Genomic DNA, 18,628 nt, shown 5'->3' with positions numbered 1-18,628 from the left:
CCACTGTTTCCCCATCTATTTCCCATGAAGTGATGGGACCAGATGCCATGATCTTTGTTTTCTGAATGTTGAGCTTCAAGCCAACCTTTTCACTCTCCTCTTTCACTTTCATCAAGAGGCTTTTGAGTTCCTCTTCACTTTCTGCCATAAGGGTAGTGTCATCTGCATATCTGAGATTATTGATATTTCTCCCGGCAATCTTGATTCCAGCTTGTGCTTCTTCCAGCCCAGCGTTCCTCATGATGTAATCTGCATATAAGTTAAATAAGCAAGGTGACAATATACAGCCTTGACGCACTCCTTTTCCTATTTGGAACCAGTCTGTTGTTCCATGTCCAGTTCTGACTGTTGCTTCCTGACCTGCATACAGGTTTCTCAAGAGGCAGGTCAGGTGGTCTGGTATTCCCATCTCTTTCAGAATCTTCCACAGTTTATTGTGATCCACACAGTCAAAGGCTTTGGCATAGTCAATGAAGCAGAAATAGATGCTCTTCTGGAACTCTCTTGCTTTCTCCATGATCCAGCGGATGTTGGCAATTTGATCTCTGGTGCCTCTGCCTTTTCTAAAACCTGCTTGAAGAATAAAAATAAATTTGAAAAAAAAATACTGGAGTGGGTTGTCATTTCCTTCTCCAGAGGACCTTCCTGACCCAGGGATCGAACCCACATCCCCTGCATTGGAAAATGGATTCTGAACCATGGGATTGGCATGGGAGGTCCCATGACAACTAAATTGACATGTAGGATGATGTGATGAGGAGAACAATGCCCAGGGACACTTATGCAAGTGAAGGGACAGGGGAAGACTTCACAGGAGAGGAGGCAATGGAGCTAAGTCTTGAAAGATAAACAGGAGGCTCCCAGATGAACAAAAGAGGAAGAAGCACTGCAGCCAGAGAAAAAGCAGCCCGAGAGGCAGGAAGGGTGGAAGAAACAGGTGGTTTGAGCTGTGTGGTTGTCCACACAGCTGGGACAGGGAAGAGTACAGGGAGAGCTGAGCCTGGAAGGAGATGAGTAGGGGTACTTCATGGTCAGGTTCATGTCTGATAAGATCACCTTGACTGTGGTCTGAGAAATAAAGTGAAGAGAAGTAGACTGAAGGCAGGAGCCAAGGATGGGGCTCTTGCCCAGTTTAGCTTAGACACTCAGAGTCTGGACAAAAGGGACAACAGGATGAGGAGAGGAGGGAACAGGTTGAGAGAGACTTCCCAGGTGGCTTAGTGGGTAAGGAATCCGCCTGCAGTCCAGGAGACAAAGGAGACGTGGGTTTGATCGTGGGGTTAGGAAGACCCCCTGGAGAAAGGCATGGCAACACACTCCAGCATTCTTGCCTGGAGAATCCCATGAACAGAGGAGCCTGGTGGGCTATAGTCCATAGGGTCTCAAAGAGACAATCGGACATGACTGAAGAGACTGAGCTCATATGCATGCTCAGAGGCAGAATCAAAGGGACTTGGGGACAGGTACAGTGTGAGATGTGAGTGCAAGAGCAGCACCCTGGAAGCCTCCTGGTCTCTGGCTAAAACCAGACTTCCCCCATGAGACTCCTGTTCCCTGGCTGTGATGCCATCTACCAACCATCAGCTCAAATCTCATCTCCTGAACAGACACCACCAATCAACAGAAATAAAGTCTAACTTGCAGGACACCAGATCTTTTTTTTTTTAATTAATTTATTTATTTTAATTGGAGGCTAATTACTTTACAATATTGTGGCGGTTTTTGCCATACAGTGACATGAATCAGCCATGTGTGTACATGTGTCCCCATCCTGAACCCCCCCTCCCTCCTCCCTCCCCATCCCATCCCTCAGGGTTGTCCCAGTGCACCGGCTTTGAGTGCCCTGCTTCATGCATCAAACTTGGACTGGTCATCTATTTCACATATCGTAATATACATGTTTCAATGCTATTCTCTCAAATCATTCCACCCTCGCCTTCTCCCACAGAGTCCAAAAGTCTGTTCTTTATATCTGTGTCTCTTTTGCTGTCTCGCATATAGGGTCATCGTTACCATCTTTCTAAATTCCATCTATATGCATTAATATACTCTATTGGTGTTTTTCTTTCTGACTTACTTCACTCTGTATAACAGGCTCTAGTTTCATCCATCTCATTAGAACTGATTCAAATGCGTCTTTTTAAGACACCAGATCTTAAACTCATCAGTGACTGACACCTGGAACAGCAGAGATGGGAACACATCAGACAGATTTAAATATTTAAATCATAAAAGGTTTCAGGCTGTTGTCCACCAAGTGTTAGAAAGCATCAGAAATAATTTCAGGTTGAGTAAGTGAAGCCATGATGAAACGGGAGAATATTCTTGGGGAACTTTGAATGCAAAGCAAACTCCAAGTCATTTAGTAATTGCTGGGTCTCTGTGTGCCTGCCAGACTGACCCAGACCCCTGACAAGACTTCATGACTGTGTCCATTCCCTGTAAGTTTCCTTTCCTCTCACACTCTCAATTTGAGCACAGCGCCTCATGAATGTTCAGCTTACACTTCAAAGCAGAACCAGGGATTCCCTAAAGGCTCAAGTGGTAAAAAGTCTGTCTGCAATGTGAAAGACCTGGGTTTGATCCCTGGGTCAAGAGGAGGTAACGGCAAACCACCCCAGTATTCTTGCCTGGAGAATCCCATAGACAGAGGAGCCTGGCAGGCTTAGTCCATGGGGTCGCCAAGAGTCAGGCTCAACTCAGCAACTAAACCACCACCACCACAAAGCAGAGAGACCAACCCGGAACATTAAGGCCAGAAAGCTAAACTGAAAATCACACGGTGATAGCCTCCGTTTTAATCAATGTTCCATTACACACACGGCTATTGATTTTTAATAACTGGTTTCATGTTAGGTGTATCTTATGTTAAAAACAATATAGCCCATAATCACATTAGTGTGCAATTTCCACTAATTTCTGACAAAGAGAAAATACACATATTCGACTTTTTTCTGGCACAAAACCTTGATTATCCAGCTGGGGTCGTCAGAGCCAAAAGTGCTCAGGAGTCTTCGTAAAGCACTTCGTCTACCTTCACATCATTCTCATCCACTGGGACCTGGAGGCAGATCTGCTCTTTGAAAGCCAAGGCCAGGGTGTAGGGCTTCACGTCCTGGGACTGCAGACAGCGCTTCAGGTAGGCGTCATAGTAGCCCTTGCCCCGTCCCAAACGGTTGCTCTGTTTGTCGAACCCGAGACCCGGCACGAAGATGAGGTCAAGTCCCCCTGTGGAAAAGAGGAGCAAATTTATAAGGAAGGTTAATATGGACAGGGACCAGGGCCACACCAGGTACCCACTGAGGAGAGGCGGCAGCTACTGTATTTGTGATTGATGAGGCCACAGGCAATATCCAGGCCACCAAGAGCCTGGGCCAGGAGGGGAAGGCACAGTACGTGCTACTGGCCCAAGCCGTGAATCAGACAGCCAACTGATCCCTGGAGCCCCCATCGGAGTTCATTATCAAGGTACAAGACGTCAGTAACAACCCACCCGTCTTTCTCCTCAGGCCCTACCATGGCACAATGTCCCATGTGGGCAAGAAAAGACCGATCACTTCCTGATCTGGTTTTTGTTTTGCTATGATGCCTTTTATTTTTTTTGAGTATAGCTGCTTTACAATGTTGTGTTAGTTTCTGCTGTACAGCAAAGTGAATCAGCTATATGTTTACATATGTCCGCTCCCATTTGGATCTCCCACCCTCACCCATCTAGGTCATCACAGAGCACCAAGCTGAGCTCCCTGTGCTATACAGCAGCTTCCCACTAGCTCTCTATTTCACACATGGTAGTGTATATAATGATTGATAAATGATGTCTATTTTTTCTATGATTTTTAATGAAATACACGATCACTGTTGAAAATCTGAAAAAACTAAAAGAAAGAAATAAAAATTACTCAGCAACCAGTAAGCCCATCATCCATTCTCTGGCAGTTCTTTCAAGTATGCATGCTAAGTTGCTTCAGTCGTGTCTGATTCTGCGACCCCACGGACTGTAGCCTGCCAGGCTCCTCTGTCCATGGGATTCTCCAGGCAAGAATACTGGCGTGGGTTGCCGTGCCCTTCTCCATTTTTCATGTATTCATGTACAAAAATGCCAGATTCCCAGGCCCTATCCACACCTAGTTAAAGAGAATCTCAAGACTTCCCTGGTGGTTCAGTGGCTGAGAGGCTGCTATCCCTATACAGGTGCCCGGATCCTATCTCTGGTCAGGGAACTAGATCCCATGAGCCACAATTAAGAGTTGACATGGCTCAACTAAAGATCCCACATGCCACAACTAAGACTGACACAGCCAAATAAATAAAATAAAAATAAATGTTAAAGAAGATAAAGAGAATCTCCAGGGATAGGGTCTAAGAAGTCCTTTTTCTCTTAATTTCTTTATCTAAGCATACAGATGACCCTAGACACACTCCTGCCAAGTTTGGGAGCCAATGTCTCAGGGCGCTGACAACTGGCAGAGTGGGAGAGGGTCAGAGGGAAATCAGGAAGGACAGAGCTCTTGTCAAAGTTGATGAGCAGCAGTAGGATGAGTTGTTAACAGGGCTAAGCTGACCCTTTTCATCTCCCCTCTTACAGAAGCAGGGAGGCCAAATTGTCCTGCTTTCCTGAATTCACATGAATGCGACCTTTGACCTATTCAGGAACATTCTGAAGGTACCAGATGGGGTCCCAAGGTTGGTCCTCTGGCTGGAACTCTCCCAGGGACACAAGGACCAGAACTGGCCACGGCCTTGTCAGCACAGGGCTCAGAGAGGAAGGCGGGGTCTTCAAAGTTACAAAAAGCTGCCCACAGTTAGAGGTGTGCAGAAGGCCACAAAGGTCGCGAGGAGCTCCGTCGACTCTGTGAGGTCCAGGGAGTGACCCTCCAGCCCCTGGCGGGGAGCTGGACACAACAGCACTGCTCACGAGCAGCAGCACACACCCAACTGTCATTTACCCAGTGGCCATCCTGTACCGAGCCTCAGCCTTCTGAGGGCTGTCCTGGGGGGTCCAAGTGACCTCCAGCTTAGCAGGGACTGACCACGCACACAGTGTTGCTGGCAAAAACGTACCAGTGAGGGCTGGGAGCCATGAATTCTCTGGAATGGGCTGTTCAGAGTAAAAGTGTTCAGACTGCCAGCCAGGCTGGCCCCCCGCTATCAGCAGCTGTTCTGACTGCTTGCGGAACTGCGAGATGAACTCAGCTTCTCCTGGGTGCCCAGCACACCTGCCAACCCCTGCCTGCCAAAACCTGGCTGAGCACACCTCCAATGACAGGTATGACCTTCTTGAGGAAACCTGCTCATCTACTCTAATCCCAACTTGCTATAAGGCTCTGGCCACTGACCGTCACCTTCCCTCCCTGTCCCTGATCTGCTCATCTCTCTTGGGAATCACAGTGACTTATGGCTCAGACTCCGCCCCTTCCAAGTCCTCCTCCTGAGCTTAGAGTTCAGCTCTGTCATTACGCCCAGAACACACCTGCACACATCTTTTCCTCCGTTCCTTTGCAGACCCACATCACAGAACATAAGGAAAGAGTTTTCCGTAGAAGGAAGTGGAAACAACGTCAGGAGCTGGCCAAAAGGACAGTAAGGTGCAGACAGGGCAGTATCATCAGAGTCAGCAGCAAGGGAACTGGCAGGGTAAGGTTAACTTTGGGAGATGGGGCAGACTGAGCTGTAGAATCTTCACCGACACCCCCCGCCCCCTGGCAAAAAAATAAAAGCCCAGGAACTAGGCCCTGAAAGAAAATAAGGAAAAAGGGTTCTCTGAAGGCCTTGATTTATTCTTGAGACTGAAAGTACACGCTAGGCACTGAGGATTCAGTTCACCTTCACAAAACATCCTTTCTACCTCTGGCCAAGGAGGCGGCAGCTGGGCCACAGACACCTCTTAGGATGCTCTGAACTCAGACTGTCCATCCTGGGTTTTGCAGGACAATATAATTAGCTTGGCCAGAGGACTCCCTTTAATACTAACGAGAAAGCTGAAAACAGCAAGTGTGAGAGTCCGGCAGTTAAACGGAGCTTTCTAACACTCCTTTCAACACATCCTATGCATAACCTTCTCTCTCTTTCCATTGCTCTTCTTGCTAAGTTCAGTGTCATGGCCACATCTCCCACAAAGTCCTCTGCAGGAACTTGATAAACTTCTCCATGCCCGCTCTGCATACTGCCAGAAACCGCAGCTCAACTTTTTGAAGATGCCATTTCTCCTGGAATTCCAATTGTCATCCCACCTCCAGGCCCTGCTGTCCCAATCCATCCTTCACCATGACTCCCCATGCCCCAAAACTCTCCATCAGTAACAATCTCCTAAAGGTAACATCCACATCCTTAACTGGGTGCACAGCCACGACACTCTCACCCCAATCACCTTGCCCATAGCATCTCCCATTACACTTGGGTGATCCTAGATAAATGGATAGATTCCTTGTCCCACACGCCTGCCCCACGACTTCCTGCTTTTGCTTTTGGGATGCTATTTTCCATGTCTGTAAATCATCTTTTTTAAAAAAACTTTTTATTTTGTTTTGGGGTATAGTCGATTAACAATGTTGTGATAGTTTCAGGTGAACAGAGAAGGGACTCAGCCATACATATACATGCATCCATTCTCCTTCAAACTCCCCTCCCGTCCAGGCTACCACATAACATTCAGCAGAGTTCCCTGTGCTGTACAGTAGGTCCTTGTCGGTTATCCATTTTAAATATAGCAGTGTGCACATGTCTAATCTTTTCATCAAATTGTCTAATTATAACAGTCCTCATGGACCTCAGTGAAATGTCCATCCATCCATCCCTGCCCACACAGTCTAGTGTGACCAGCTTGTATCCTACACTGCGAGGTGCCCATGGTCCTCTAAACAGGTGGAATCCTTTCCCCTACCTCTGGGAAAAGTTACTGTGGTTCCCCAGAAAGATGCTGATCTCAGTACTATTTACTATGAAGGGAAGAATGAGAGTAAAAGATAAAATAAGACATCTCTTGATCATATTTATCTAAGTTTCCTCACTATATTCAAGTAGCTACCTGTTCAGATCATCCTATGCAACATCTGACTCTTATTCAAAGTCCAGCTTCTAGAAGAGGAGAAGCAGCACAGAAGCTAACATTTGTGAAGTGTCTACAATGTGGCAGGCACCATTCTATACCCCAGGGACAGAAGGATGACTCACATAAGCTGATCAGTTCATCTACCTGGTGAGGCAGGAGGGCAAGCATTACTACCATCCCCTGAAGAAAGAAACATACACAGTGCTCAGAGAGGTCTAACTGCTCCCTCAAGGCATTCAGCTCATAAGAAATGAAGCTGAGGGCTTGCGGTCCAGGTGGATCGCAATTCCACAGCATACGCTGCTCCTGCCACTGAAAGGCACAGGTGACCTCAGTCGACCAGACAGAGGAGAGAGGACAAGAACAAGTGCCTTAGAGCCAGGGGTGCAGAGGAGCTGCGGGTGCAGGGTGCAAGATATTCTGTTGTTGTTGTTTAGTCGCTCAGTCATGTTCAACTCTTCTTCTGTGGCTCCATGGACAGTAGCCCGCCAGGCTCCTCTGTCCATGGGATTCTCCAGGCAAGAATACTGCAGTGGGTTGTCATTTCCTCCTCCAGAGGATCTTCTTGACCGACCCAGGGATCCAACCCATGTCTCCCGTGGCTCCCGCATTGCAAGCAGATTCTTTACCAAGCCACCAGTGAAGCCCATCATGGATGGATATAATATCAAATATTGTATGATCTCACTTGTATGTGGAACCTAAAAACATAATACAAATGAATCTATATACACAGAAAACAAACAAATGTTTACCAAAGGGGGAAACAGGTTTGGATAAATTAGGAGTATAGGACTAACAGACACAAATTACTATGCATAAAACAGATAAGCAACAAGGATTTGCTATATAGCACAGGAAACTATGTTCAATGTCTTAAAATAACTTTTAATGGACAACAATGGAAAAAATACACATATGTAACATATGTATGACTAAATCACCTTGCTACACACCTAAAACTAACACAATATTGTAAATCAACTATATTTCAATTTTTTTTAAATAGGGTTGGGAAACTGAAAGAGATTCAGAGTGGCTGGAATTCAGATGATAAAGTAAGGGAGTAGAAAGATGTACAAAAGGAAAGAATAGCAAGGCTCAATCAGGAAGAGTCTTGGATTTTTTGTTTCGTTTTTATTTTTTTGGTCACACCTTGCAGCATGTGGGACCTTAGTTCCCTCACCAGGGATCTAACCTGCATCCCTCACACTGGAAGGTGGCATCTAAACCACTGGACCTCCAGGGAAGTTCAGGAAGAACCTTGTTAAGGAATGTTTACTTCAAAGTAAGGGCAGCAGAAAGTCACCGAAAGACTTTAAGCTGGGGAGAGAAGAAGTCAACTTTGCATTTCAGAAATCTTGTTGCAATGACTATATAAATAATATGACTGAGAGGGAGGACAGAATACAAGGCGTGGAGAGGAAGAAGAGTTGGGAGGCTATAATAACAACCCAGACAAGGGGGGATGGTGGCTTGGACTGCAGTGGGGTAAGACAGAAGTGGACAGATTCAATAAGTATAAATCCTCAGGGGTTTCCCTGGTGGCACAGTAGTAAAGAACCTATCTGCCAATGCAGGAGACCTGGGTTCAATCCCTGGATCAGGAAGATCCCCATGAGAAGGAAATGGGAACCCATCCAGTATTCTTGCCTGGGAAATCTCAGGAACAGAGAAGTCTGTCAGGCTGCAGTCCATGGGGTCACAAAGAGTTGGACACAACTTAGCGACTGAACAACAAGTAAAATCACCAGGAGCTGGCAATGGGCCACACATGGAACATGGGAGAAAGGGAAGAGTCAAGAGTGATCTTGAGACTTCTGACGTGGTCAAGTGGGTGAGTGATGGTACTACACACTAAGAGAAATACAAGACAGGAGGCATGAGGGAGCACGATTCACTTTGGAACATGCTGTGTGTGATATGACCATGTGATGCCCAAGTAGTTACAAGTCTGTGCTGGAGACACAAATGCTGATAGCATTAATAATAATACTCATGACCAGACTTCCCTGCTGGACTTCTCTGGTGGCTCAGACAGTAAAGCAACTGCCTACAATGTGCGAGACCTGGGTTCAATCCCTGGGTCAGGAAGATCTCCTGGAGAAGGAAATGGCAACCCATTCCAGTATTCTTGCCTGGAAAATCCCATAGACGGAGGAGCCTACAGTTCATGGGGTAGCAAAGAGTCGGACACAACCAAGCGACTTCACTCACTCACTCACTACCAGACAGACTGCAACTGAAACCACGGAAAATGCAGGTTCTTTTTTTTAAATTTGGCTGTGCTGGCTCAGAGGTTAAAGCGTCTGCCTCCAATGCGGGAGACCCGGGTTCGATCCCTGGGTCGGGAAGATCCCCTGGAGAAGGAAACGGTAACCCACTCCAGTATTCTTGCCTGGAGAATCCCATGGACGGAGAAGCCTGGTAAGCTACAGTCCACGGGGTCACAAAGAGTCGGACACAACTGAGCAACAGAACGGAATGAATGAAACGGGTCTTTGCTGCAGCACAAGGGTTCTTCCTACAGCTAGAGGGTTTAGTTGCCCCAAGCCATGTGGGATCTGTTTCCCAACCAGTGATTGAACCCGCATCCCCTGCACTGGAAGGCGGGTTCTTAAACACTGGACCTCCAGGGAAGTCCTGGGAAACAGAGTATTATTTAGGAAAAACGTATTATCCAACCCAGAAGTTCAGGGCAAGAGTCTGTGAAAAGGAACAATACCTTCATCCTGCTTAGTCACTCAGTGTGTCTGACTCTTTGTGACCCCATGGACTGCAATCCGCCAAGCTCCTCTGTCCATGGGATTCTCCAGGCAAGAAAGGTGGAGTGGGTTGCCATTTCTTTTCCCAGGGGATCTTCCCGACCCAGGGAGTGAACCCAGGTCTCCTTGCATTGTAGATGGATTCTTTGCCAACTGAGCTACCAGGGAAGCCCCAAACAATACCTTGATACTTTACTATTACAGTTGACATGTCACAGCTTACAGAGGGCATCTCACCCTAAGTCAGGTTAGGTGGGTGGCTTGGAACATAAGTGAAATACACATTCATCCCTGTAGAAAAAGTGACCCTCCCAACTCAACCACCATAAGTGGATCAGAGATCTAACAAGCCAATGCAGCAGGACAGCATCCTAAGATGGTACTTCTAATACTGTAATGCTCACCTGTTGACAAGGCCTCCTCCAGAACCTCATCCTCACTGGGCTGCTGAATGTTCCAGGAAGTTCTGGGCAGTGAAGCAATTTCCTCTGGCGATGCTAACTTCACCATATCCATGTGATTGCTCTTAAACTGGTACCGCGGGATAAAGCAGGTTTTGCCTTGTCGGAAAATGTCCTTGATGATCTCCTCAGTCTCAATTTCATCTAGCATGCTCAGAAAGATGGACACTCTTTTGGACTTTTGATATTCACTATGGGTAAACACCTAAGCGAGAAATGATGGCGGTTAAATTTTCCCAGATGATACTTTTTAAAACAAGTGGCTCCCCTTAACAGTTTTAACACTTCCTCCCTTTTCTCTCAGCCTTCTCCAAACTCTATAACCAAACACAAACACACAAACAGCGGAGTGATACAATATGTCAAATAATATTGCACCCTGAAGCCTGACTTCACTTCTGGACCCAGCGCTTACTTCTCTGATCCCTTAACGCCTCTCTGGCACATCCACCCTTTGAAGTTGTTCAGTCTCTAGGTCGTGTCTGACTCTTTGGGACCCCATGGACTGCAGCACGCCAGACTCCCCTGCCCTCCACTATCTCCCAGAGTTGCTCAGATTCATGTTCACTGAGTCAGTGATACCATATAACCATCTCATCCTCTGCTGGCCCATTCTCCTTTTGCCTTTAATCTTCCCAGATCTTCTCCTACTCTGCTGCTGCTGCTGCTAAGTCACTTCAGTCGTGTCCGATTCTGTGTGACCTCATAGACGGAAGCCCACCAGGCTCCCCCGTCCCTGGGATTCTCCAGGCAAGAACACTGGAGTGGGTTGCCATTTCCTTCTCCAATGTGTGAAAGTGAAGTCGCTCAGTCATGTCCGACCCTTAGCGACCCCACGGACTGCAGCCTACCAGGCTCCTCCATCCATGGGATTTTCTAAGCAAGAGTACTGGAGTGGTTTGCCATTGCCTTCTCCGTTTCCTACTCTGGCAGATGCAAAATTTCATTAAAAGGTCACGGTGGGACCCTGCTGTCTAAAAACATGGAAAATTCCAAACTTGACCCCCAGCACTGGACCACCAGGGAAGTCCTTGTCTTTGTTAGCATTTTAACATTCATTTGCATAGAAGAGCTTTAGCAATTGGGAGGGAGGTGGGTAGTGCCAATGGGTAGAATGGGGAGTGCCCATTCTAGCAGACTTCTGTGTCTTTCCCTGAGAGTCTCTGCTTTAACTCTGAACCTTGGCTCCCATAAGCTTGTTTTTTTTTCTCTGTGGCTGTTGTGGTCGTTGTTTTAATATTTATTTATTTATTTGACTGCACCACATCTTAGTTGCAACACGTGGGATGCAGCATGTGGGATCTATCTCTCTGACCAGGGATGGAACCCAGCCTCCTGCATTGGAAGCACATAGTCTTAGGCACTGGACCACCAGGGAGGCCACCCCCCAACCCCCAACCAGACAGTTTCTTTACTCCCTAGATTGTCAGCCTTCTCTCCTCTCAAATTCCACCACTTAAGCCCAATTCAAGTCCTAACTTTTCCGGACTTCTGCAGAACCCTTACCATGTGTAGAGTCACTATACAACCTAACAGCTATGTGCTATCATAAGTCAATTATTCATTGTTTTGTGTGCCCTAAACATAGCATCCTAGCCAGTCTATAAACTCCCTGGGGCAGAGGACATGCCATACAATTCTGCTGGCACTACCCACCTCCCTCCCAATTGCTAAAGCTCTTCTATTCCAATGAATGTTAAAATGCTAACAAAGACAAGGACTTTTTGGTCCAGTGGTTAAGACTTCCACCGCAGGGGGCAAGGGTTGATTCCTGGTCGGGCAACTAAGATGCCACAAGCCACAGTCATTGCTGTTCAGTCGCTCAGTTTGTCCAACTCTTTGCAACCCCACGGACTGCAGCACACCAGGCTTCCCTGTCCTTCACCATCTCCCAGAGTTTGCTCAAATTTAGGTCCATTGAGTCAGTGATGCCATCCACCCATCTCATCCTCTGTTGCCCACCTTCTCCTACTGTCCTCAATCTTTCCCAACACCAGGGTCTTTTCCAACAGGTCAGCTCTTCACATCAGGTGGCCAAAGTATTGGAGCATCAGCTTGGGCATTATTCCTTCCAATAAATATTTAGGGTTAGTAGTAGGTGGGCTTCCGTCTATGGGGTCACACAGAGTCGGACACGACTGAAGTGACTTAGCAGCAGCAGCAGTAGCAGCAGCAGTAGGTGCACCAAAAATAATTTTTTAATGATATAAAAAATAAAAGTGATCACAAAGATGAAAGGTGGGGGATCCTAGAGAAGCAAAGGCCCTCTAAAAGAGTGCCATGTTGTGTTAATAAGGAGGACCTGGGTGAAAGCATTCTTTTGTACTCAGTTTAACAAGAAGCAGAAGCAATGGGCTGAGCTTTGCTCACTATAGAAATGTTAATAATCCCAGAACACCCCCAGTCTCTGAAGTTAGCCCTCAGCTCCCTTTTTCTTCCTTTTCTGTTCTGCCCTGTTCTCCGAGCTAAGAAGGAAAAGTGACTGCAAAGGTGGCTTATAAATATGAGTGCCAGCAAGACACAGGCACAGAGTGTCCAGTTATTTCTAATAAAAAGGGACACAGCACACCAAATCAGTGCCAAGGAAGGAAGCTAACTCCATCTTTCTGAGCAGTGACAAAGCTGTTATCAGGCCCGAAGTGGCAAAGCAAGTGGAACTGTAAGACCTGGACATTGGGCAGACCTGAGGCTTTTTGGCACCCAAGTACTTTCTGGGAAAGTTAAGCGTTTACCTTGGGCTTTTTAAAGCAGAACACAGAAAATCAAAACCTGAACAAGCAATAACAAACATCAGTTAAAATTCAGCATGAGACTGTGTATACACACTTACCTTTCTTCCTCAAACCTCATTTATATGACAGTAAAGAAACACAGTAAAAAAGAAAAGCATGATAACAAGAGAATAGGTATTTATCTAGTTTCTGCAAGACAGAGTGAATGGGACAGAGTGTGTATGTGTGTGACAGTGTGTGTGCGTGCATGCGTGCATGCGCGCGCACACAGTCCTGTCTGATTCTTTTGCAACCCCATGGACTGTAGCCCAGCAGGCTCCTCTGTTCATGGGATTTCCCAGGTAAAAATACTGGAGTGGGTTGCCATTTCCTTCTCCAGGAGATCTTTCCGACCCAGGGATGGAACCTGCATCTTCTGCATTGTCAGGTGGGTTCTTTACCACTGAGCCACCAGAAAAGCCCTGGACAGGACAATATTTACAGATAAGAGCAACAGATTACAACACTGGGAGAACGAGGATGTAGGTCAGACAAGAGTCCGTTCTTACCACAGAATTCCAAAGTGACTACTAAAAGCAAATGAAATCCCCATTTTAGTGATCACACCTTCATTCATAAATATGTACAGACAATAAAGGTTCATCAAACATTTTAGAAAGCCAAACACTAAGAGAAGGATTTTTTAAAAGGGGAGGTGAGGGGAGTGATCCAGCAGGAAACATAATTATAATTCAGAGAACATGGGTTTTGCTTTTTTTTTAATTAGTCTTCTCAGACAAGTTCAAGAAGATAGATTCATCTATAGAGGGCAAAAAAAGCCTGCTATGGAAAGAAAGCAGAGAATTTTTTTTAAATACTTGGAAATTAAAATTAAGATTACCAAAATTAAAACAATTCAGAAGTGGGACTTCCATGCTGGTCCAGTGGCTAAGACTCTGTGTTCCCAATGGAAGGGTCCTGGGTTCCATCCCTGGTCAGGAAACTAGATCCCACCTGCTGTAACTAAGTCCCTCCTGTGTGCTTAGTCACTCACTTGTGTCCGACTCTTTGCGACCCTATGGACTGTAGCCTGCCAGGCTCCTCTGTCCATGGGGATTCTCCAGTCAAGGATATTGGAGCGGGTTGCCATGCCCTCCTCCAGGGGATCTTCCCAACCCAGGGATCGAACCCAGGTATCCCGCATTGCAGGCAGACTCTTTACCATCTGAGCCCCCAGGGAAGCAGTCCCAGCACAGTCAAATAAATAAATATTTTTTAAAAAAGAAAGAAATTGGCACATAGGATGTAAGATAAAATGAGTTCTGGGCACTAATTTCCTCATCTTATTTGCTGAGGAGTCAAACGACAGCATAAAGTTTAATTTCTTTACTGTATATCATTTTCTGGTAAAATTCTAAATTATTTTTTAAAAATTTATGTGTCAATAAGAATATGCCTACTTTAAAATCATTGGAGAAAGAAATCACTTAATACCTTTATTGTATTGAATACACATTATGGCAAATCACTGTTTTAGTCTTAGTACGTTGATATTTTGGGCCTTGATCCATGGTTGGTCATCAAACAACAGTGAGTTATAATCAGCAAATGAAATAGAAAATATGAGAGTTCATCATATACAGTAAGAGTTATGAAATCTTTGGTTATGAAGCAGATGTCTTATATGAGGACATCCGGGTATATGGGCTCCAGTGTATTTATTACTGAGAGTTGTGGGTCTCTCCTCAGATGCCAGTGCTCAGCTGTCAGTGTGCTACTACCAGTGGTCCTGTCTCTATATGGCTCCTATTCCCACCTGGAGTGTTTTGTTTCTAATCTACCATAAGACAGAGAAACCAAACTGAACTCATCTTTATTTTCCCCATGCCTCTCCAAAATCCACTCCAACACCTACATTCCTTGCACTGAGTAATGTTAAAAACCTTTATCAGGACTTCCCTGGTGGTCCAGTATTTAAAAATCCACCTTGCAATCCAAGGAAAGCAGGTTCAATCCCTAGTTGGAGAGCTAAGATCCCACATGCTGGGGAGCAACTAAGCCCATGAACCTCAACTAAGACCCAACATAGCCAAATAAATATTAAAAAATAAATAAACAAACCTTTACCTCCAGCTCTAAATTCTGAAATCATAAGTCACTCCCCTTTCCCAGTACTTTCTAATGTCATCCAATTAATTGCCCAATCCTGCTGGGTCTCACTGCATAGTCTCCCATTCACCTGCCTTTTCCCCCTCAGCTTCACCATCCACGCCCTTATTTACAGCTTTATTATCTCTCATCCAAACTATCACAACAGCCCCTTACTGCCCTCCATATATTTTTTCCTCATTCTTCCATCTCCAACCTATTTTCCAAAAGTACTGCCAATATTCTCTTCCTACAGGATTTATCAATACATCCCCTAGCCACTTATTTAATCCTCACAGTAGGTCTTCCAAGGATGGCATTATCCCTTTTACAGATAAGGAATCAGAGGCTCAGAATGATTAAGGGATTTGTCCAAGGCCCTAGGCAGCTAAAATGCAGTGTAGCCAGATTAAATCCAGATCTGCAGAGCTCCAAAATCCATGTTCAACTGTGCCTTTCCTTCTCTTGCCAAAATATTCCTGTACATGTTCATCCATCCTACCTTTTCTTCACCTGAAAAAATTCATCTTGTACTACAAAAAACATTTCAAACATCTCCCTATAGAAGGAAAGCCTTCTGAGTTCCCCTCCCCTAAGTTATATTTCTACAATTGATGTTTACCAGATCCAGATTATCTGAAAGCACTGGAATTCTTTATTCATATATCTGCTTCTTCTTTCAGACTCTGCTCCTTTAGAGCAACAATCCTATCTTTTTCATCCTATAACCAAGCACATGGCAAAGTATGGGCCACAGTGGGGTTCAATATGGGCTTCCCTAGTGGCTCAGCGGTAAAGCTTGATGGCTCCTCCAATGCAGGAGACATGGGTTCAATCCTTGGTCTGGGGAGATCACCTGGAGAAGGAAACAGCAACCCGCAGCAGTAGTCTTGCCAGAAAAATTCCATGGACAGAGTGTGCTAGTGTGCTACAGTTCATGGGATCACAAGAGTCAGACATGCCTTAGCGACTAAACAACAACAAAGGTTTCAGTATACGTGAATTAATTAGCTAAAATTTAAGCACCTGGAGAGAAAGGATAAGATGGTATGCGTCTCTACATTCACTAAAGCAACCAATGCCATCCTCATAATCGCTAAAAATACTGAGTCTGAAGAAACTAACATCTGCATAGACGCCATCCGCATAGACCTCTCATCCACACCTATACACACAAAGAGTGGAATGAAATGCTTGTATTCGCTTTACTGCTTTAAACCATAGGAACTTTGAATTTGAGAAACTAATGGATGGTAGAATAGTGAAGGGTAACTAAGAAATTCTTATGGCACATCTAATTTCAAGCCACATCAAGGCAAAGAAGCTAATCTAACAAATACATTTACCAAATATAACACTGGTATATAACATCCTGATAACACCCAAATATAACATCCGGATGTTGAGGAAGACGGATCACTAGTTTGACACAGAATCACTAATATTTAGTTATTCACAGGACCCTCATTTTTCCCCTCTCTGGTGTCCAACAAAAACCAGTCTCACAGACACCTTTGGCACATGCCTCTGGGACAGGATCTGTCGACCGTTTTACTGATAAGAGAAAGTGGTATCATCACACGAACAAAGTATTAATATATAGCAAGTTAGTCTGCCAAAGCAACAAAGGCACCACAACCAAGGGACAGGAAACCGGACTCAGTTCCCTAATCTCTGCTGCTTCCTATCTTCTTGAGCAGGCTGAGTATGAGAATCAGTTCTTTCTGTCATTAATTCAAAAATGTTCTTAACTGTTCACCTACGTGACAGGATAGGCCCGAGGCCACGGAGACAGGGCCCAGCCGTCCACAGGCTCCAAAGGGCTTCCATCCTTGAGCATCTCCGCACCCTATTCTGCACTCGCTCCTCTGAAGTAACTGTATCTTTCTCTGGTCATTTTAATGCTATGGACTCTTTCTTATAACTTTTTTTTTTTCGGCCACATCTCGAAGCGTGAGGGTTCTCAGTTCTCCAAGACCAGAGATCAAACCCGTGGCCCCTGCATTGGGAGGCCGCAGTCCGAACCATCCGAAGTCCCTGTAATTCTTTAAGAGTCAGTGAAGGCATCGAGCGACTGAACTGAACTGAAGGCACCTTGGACCCAGGTGGTCCCGCCCTCCGGATCTTTCTGTTCTCACGCTGCTCTTGCCTCAGCACCCTTTCACCCACCTCCATCCTCTCCCTCACAAGGCCCATAACTCTCCACGTCGCGCTGATTCCCTCCACACTGTGCCCAACAGTACCCCACACCCACCGTGGGACTCGCGCGCGCTCACGGGGACACGGCACGCGCGCGCTCAGCGGACGTGCGCGCGGCGGGCGGACGTGCGCGCGCCCAAAAGGCCGCGCCTGCGCAGATCCGCAGGTCTGGCGTGGCCCGGCTGCAGCCCCGGCGCTGCGGTGGCTGTTGTCGCGGTCTCTCACCTTCTGGGCCAAGAGATGGGACTGGCGCAGCCGCTCCTCAGCGCTCAGCGCCCGCAGTCGCTGCTTCAGCTCGGCCCGCAGGCTCCGCTTGGCGCCGCTCACGGCCACCGCTGCCGCCATCTCGTGGTGCGATCCGGCCCCTGTCCGCACTCCGCGAGGTCGGCCGGCCCAAGGGAGGGTCCGGGCGCGCCCCCCACCCCCTCCGCTTCCGGCCCCGGGCGAACCACGCCTCCCGCCCTGCGACCCGGCACCGTGCAACCTTTGCGATCGGTGCGCGCCCCACCCCCAGCAGCTGAAGGGCAGTCTTCCCTGCTGCTCTCTGGCTCTGCAGCGGTGACGGCTCTACACGCCTGACCTCTCGACCTGGGGTACTGATGGAAGGAGTACTATAGTGCCTCCTGTACACACACACACACACACAAATGCTCTCGATTCCCTGGGTGCCATGGCCCCTGCAGTACTGGGGCCTGAAAAAGCAGAGGCAGGTGGAGTTGAGAAATTCCCATGACATGGCAGTCCTACTAGCTAAAGGGAAAATGACCATTTTTGTTTGTAATAACTCTGAAACTGTGTAACTCAGATCGGGACCGGAAACCATGATCTGTTAACTGAGATCTTACACCTAGCCTCTGGACTTATTAAGTTCAGGTTCTTGATGTCTCATTGTGGACTGAAAGGTGGATTTATTTGGAGACAGACACAGTCCACAGAGTGTGAGCCCACTTAGAAAGCAAGAGCAGCCTCAGGGTTCGGGGGTTGCCGGATTGTCACTTTTTATAGGGGTGGGTAAATTCATAGACTAATGAGTAGAAGGCCTATTCCAGCTATTTTGGGAAAGGGGCGGGGATTTCCAGAAAGTGGGCCACTGCCCACTTTTTGACCTTTGTGGTCAGCCTTGGAACTGTCTTGGTGTTGGTGGGTTGTTATCTACTTTCTGATGTGTAATAATGAGCCTATACTGAGGCTCAAGGTCTTATGGCTCAAGATCTTTTGAGATATGCCATCTTGAATCTATTTGTTTCTAATCTAATCAGTTATGTTGTGTCCCTGGGCTGTGTCATTCTGTTCAAG

General features: G+C 46.5%; 1 protein-coding gene across 1 annotated transcript; it reads right to left on the bottom strand.

The window, feature by feature from the left end:
- Positions 1 to 2,220: 2,220 nt before the first annotated feature.
- On the bottom strand, positions 2,221 to 17,762 carry MTHFS (methenyltetrahydrofolate synthetase). Its single transcript, XM_055417938.2, has 3 exons — positions 17,558 to 17,762; positions 10,218 to 10,479; positions 2,221 to 3,228 (listed from the first exon to the last, which is right to left on the bottom strand). The coding sequence occupies exons 1-3, from the start codon at positions 17,675 to 17,677 to the stop codon at positions 3,005 to 3,007; spliced, it is 606 nt and encodes a 201-aa protein (XP_055273913.1). The 5' UTR covers positions 17,678 to 17,762; the 3' UTR covers positions 2,221 to 3,004.
- Between the last annotated feature and the right edge of the window lie 866 nt (positions 17,763 to 18,628).

This window comes from Moschus berezovskii, chromosome 21 (assembly GCF_049115385.1).
Source record: "Moschus berezovskii isolate FMDL1 chromosome 21, NW_MosBer_1.0, whole genome shotgun sequence".
In the NCBI taxonomy this organism is placed as follows: Eukaryota; Metazoa; Chordata; class Mammalia; order Artiodactyla; family Moschidae; genus Moschus; species Moschus berezovskii.
This window is presented reverse-complemented; position numbering and strand designations above follow the sequence as displayed.

Coding starts and splice junctions, on each gene's coding strand:
- MTHFS (XM_055417938.2), bottom strand. CDS start 17,677: ATGGCGGCAGCGGTGGCCGTGAGCGGCGCCAAGCGGAGCCTGCGGGCC. Junction 10,480..17,557: donor CCCATCTCTTGGCCCAGAAG/GTGAGAGACCGC, acceptor TTTCTCGCTTAG/GTGTTTACCCATAGTGAATA. Junction 3,229..10,217: donor GGAGGAGGCCTTGTCAACAG/GTGAGCATTACA, acceptor TCTTTTCCACAG/GGGGACTTGACCTCATCTTC.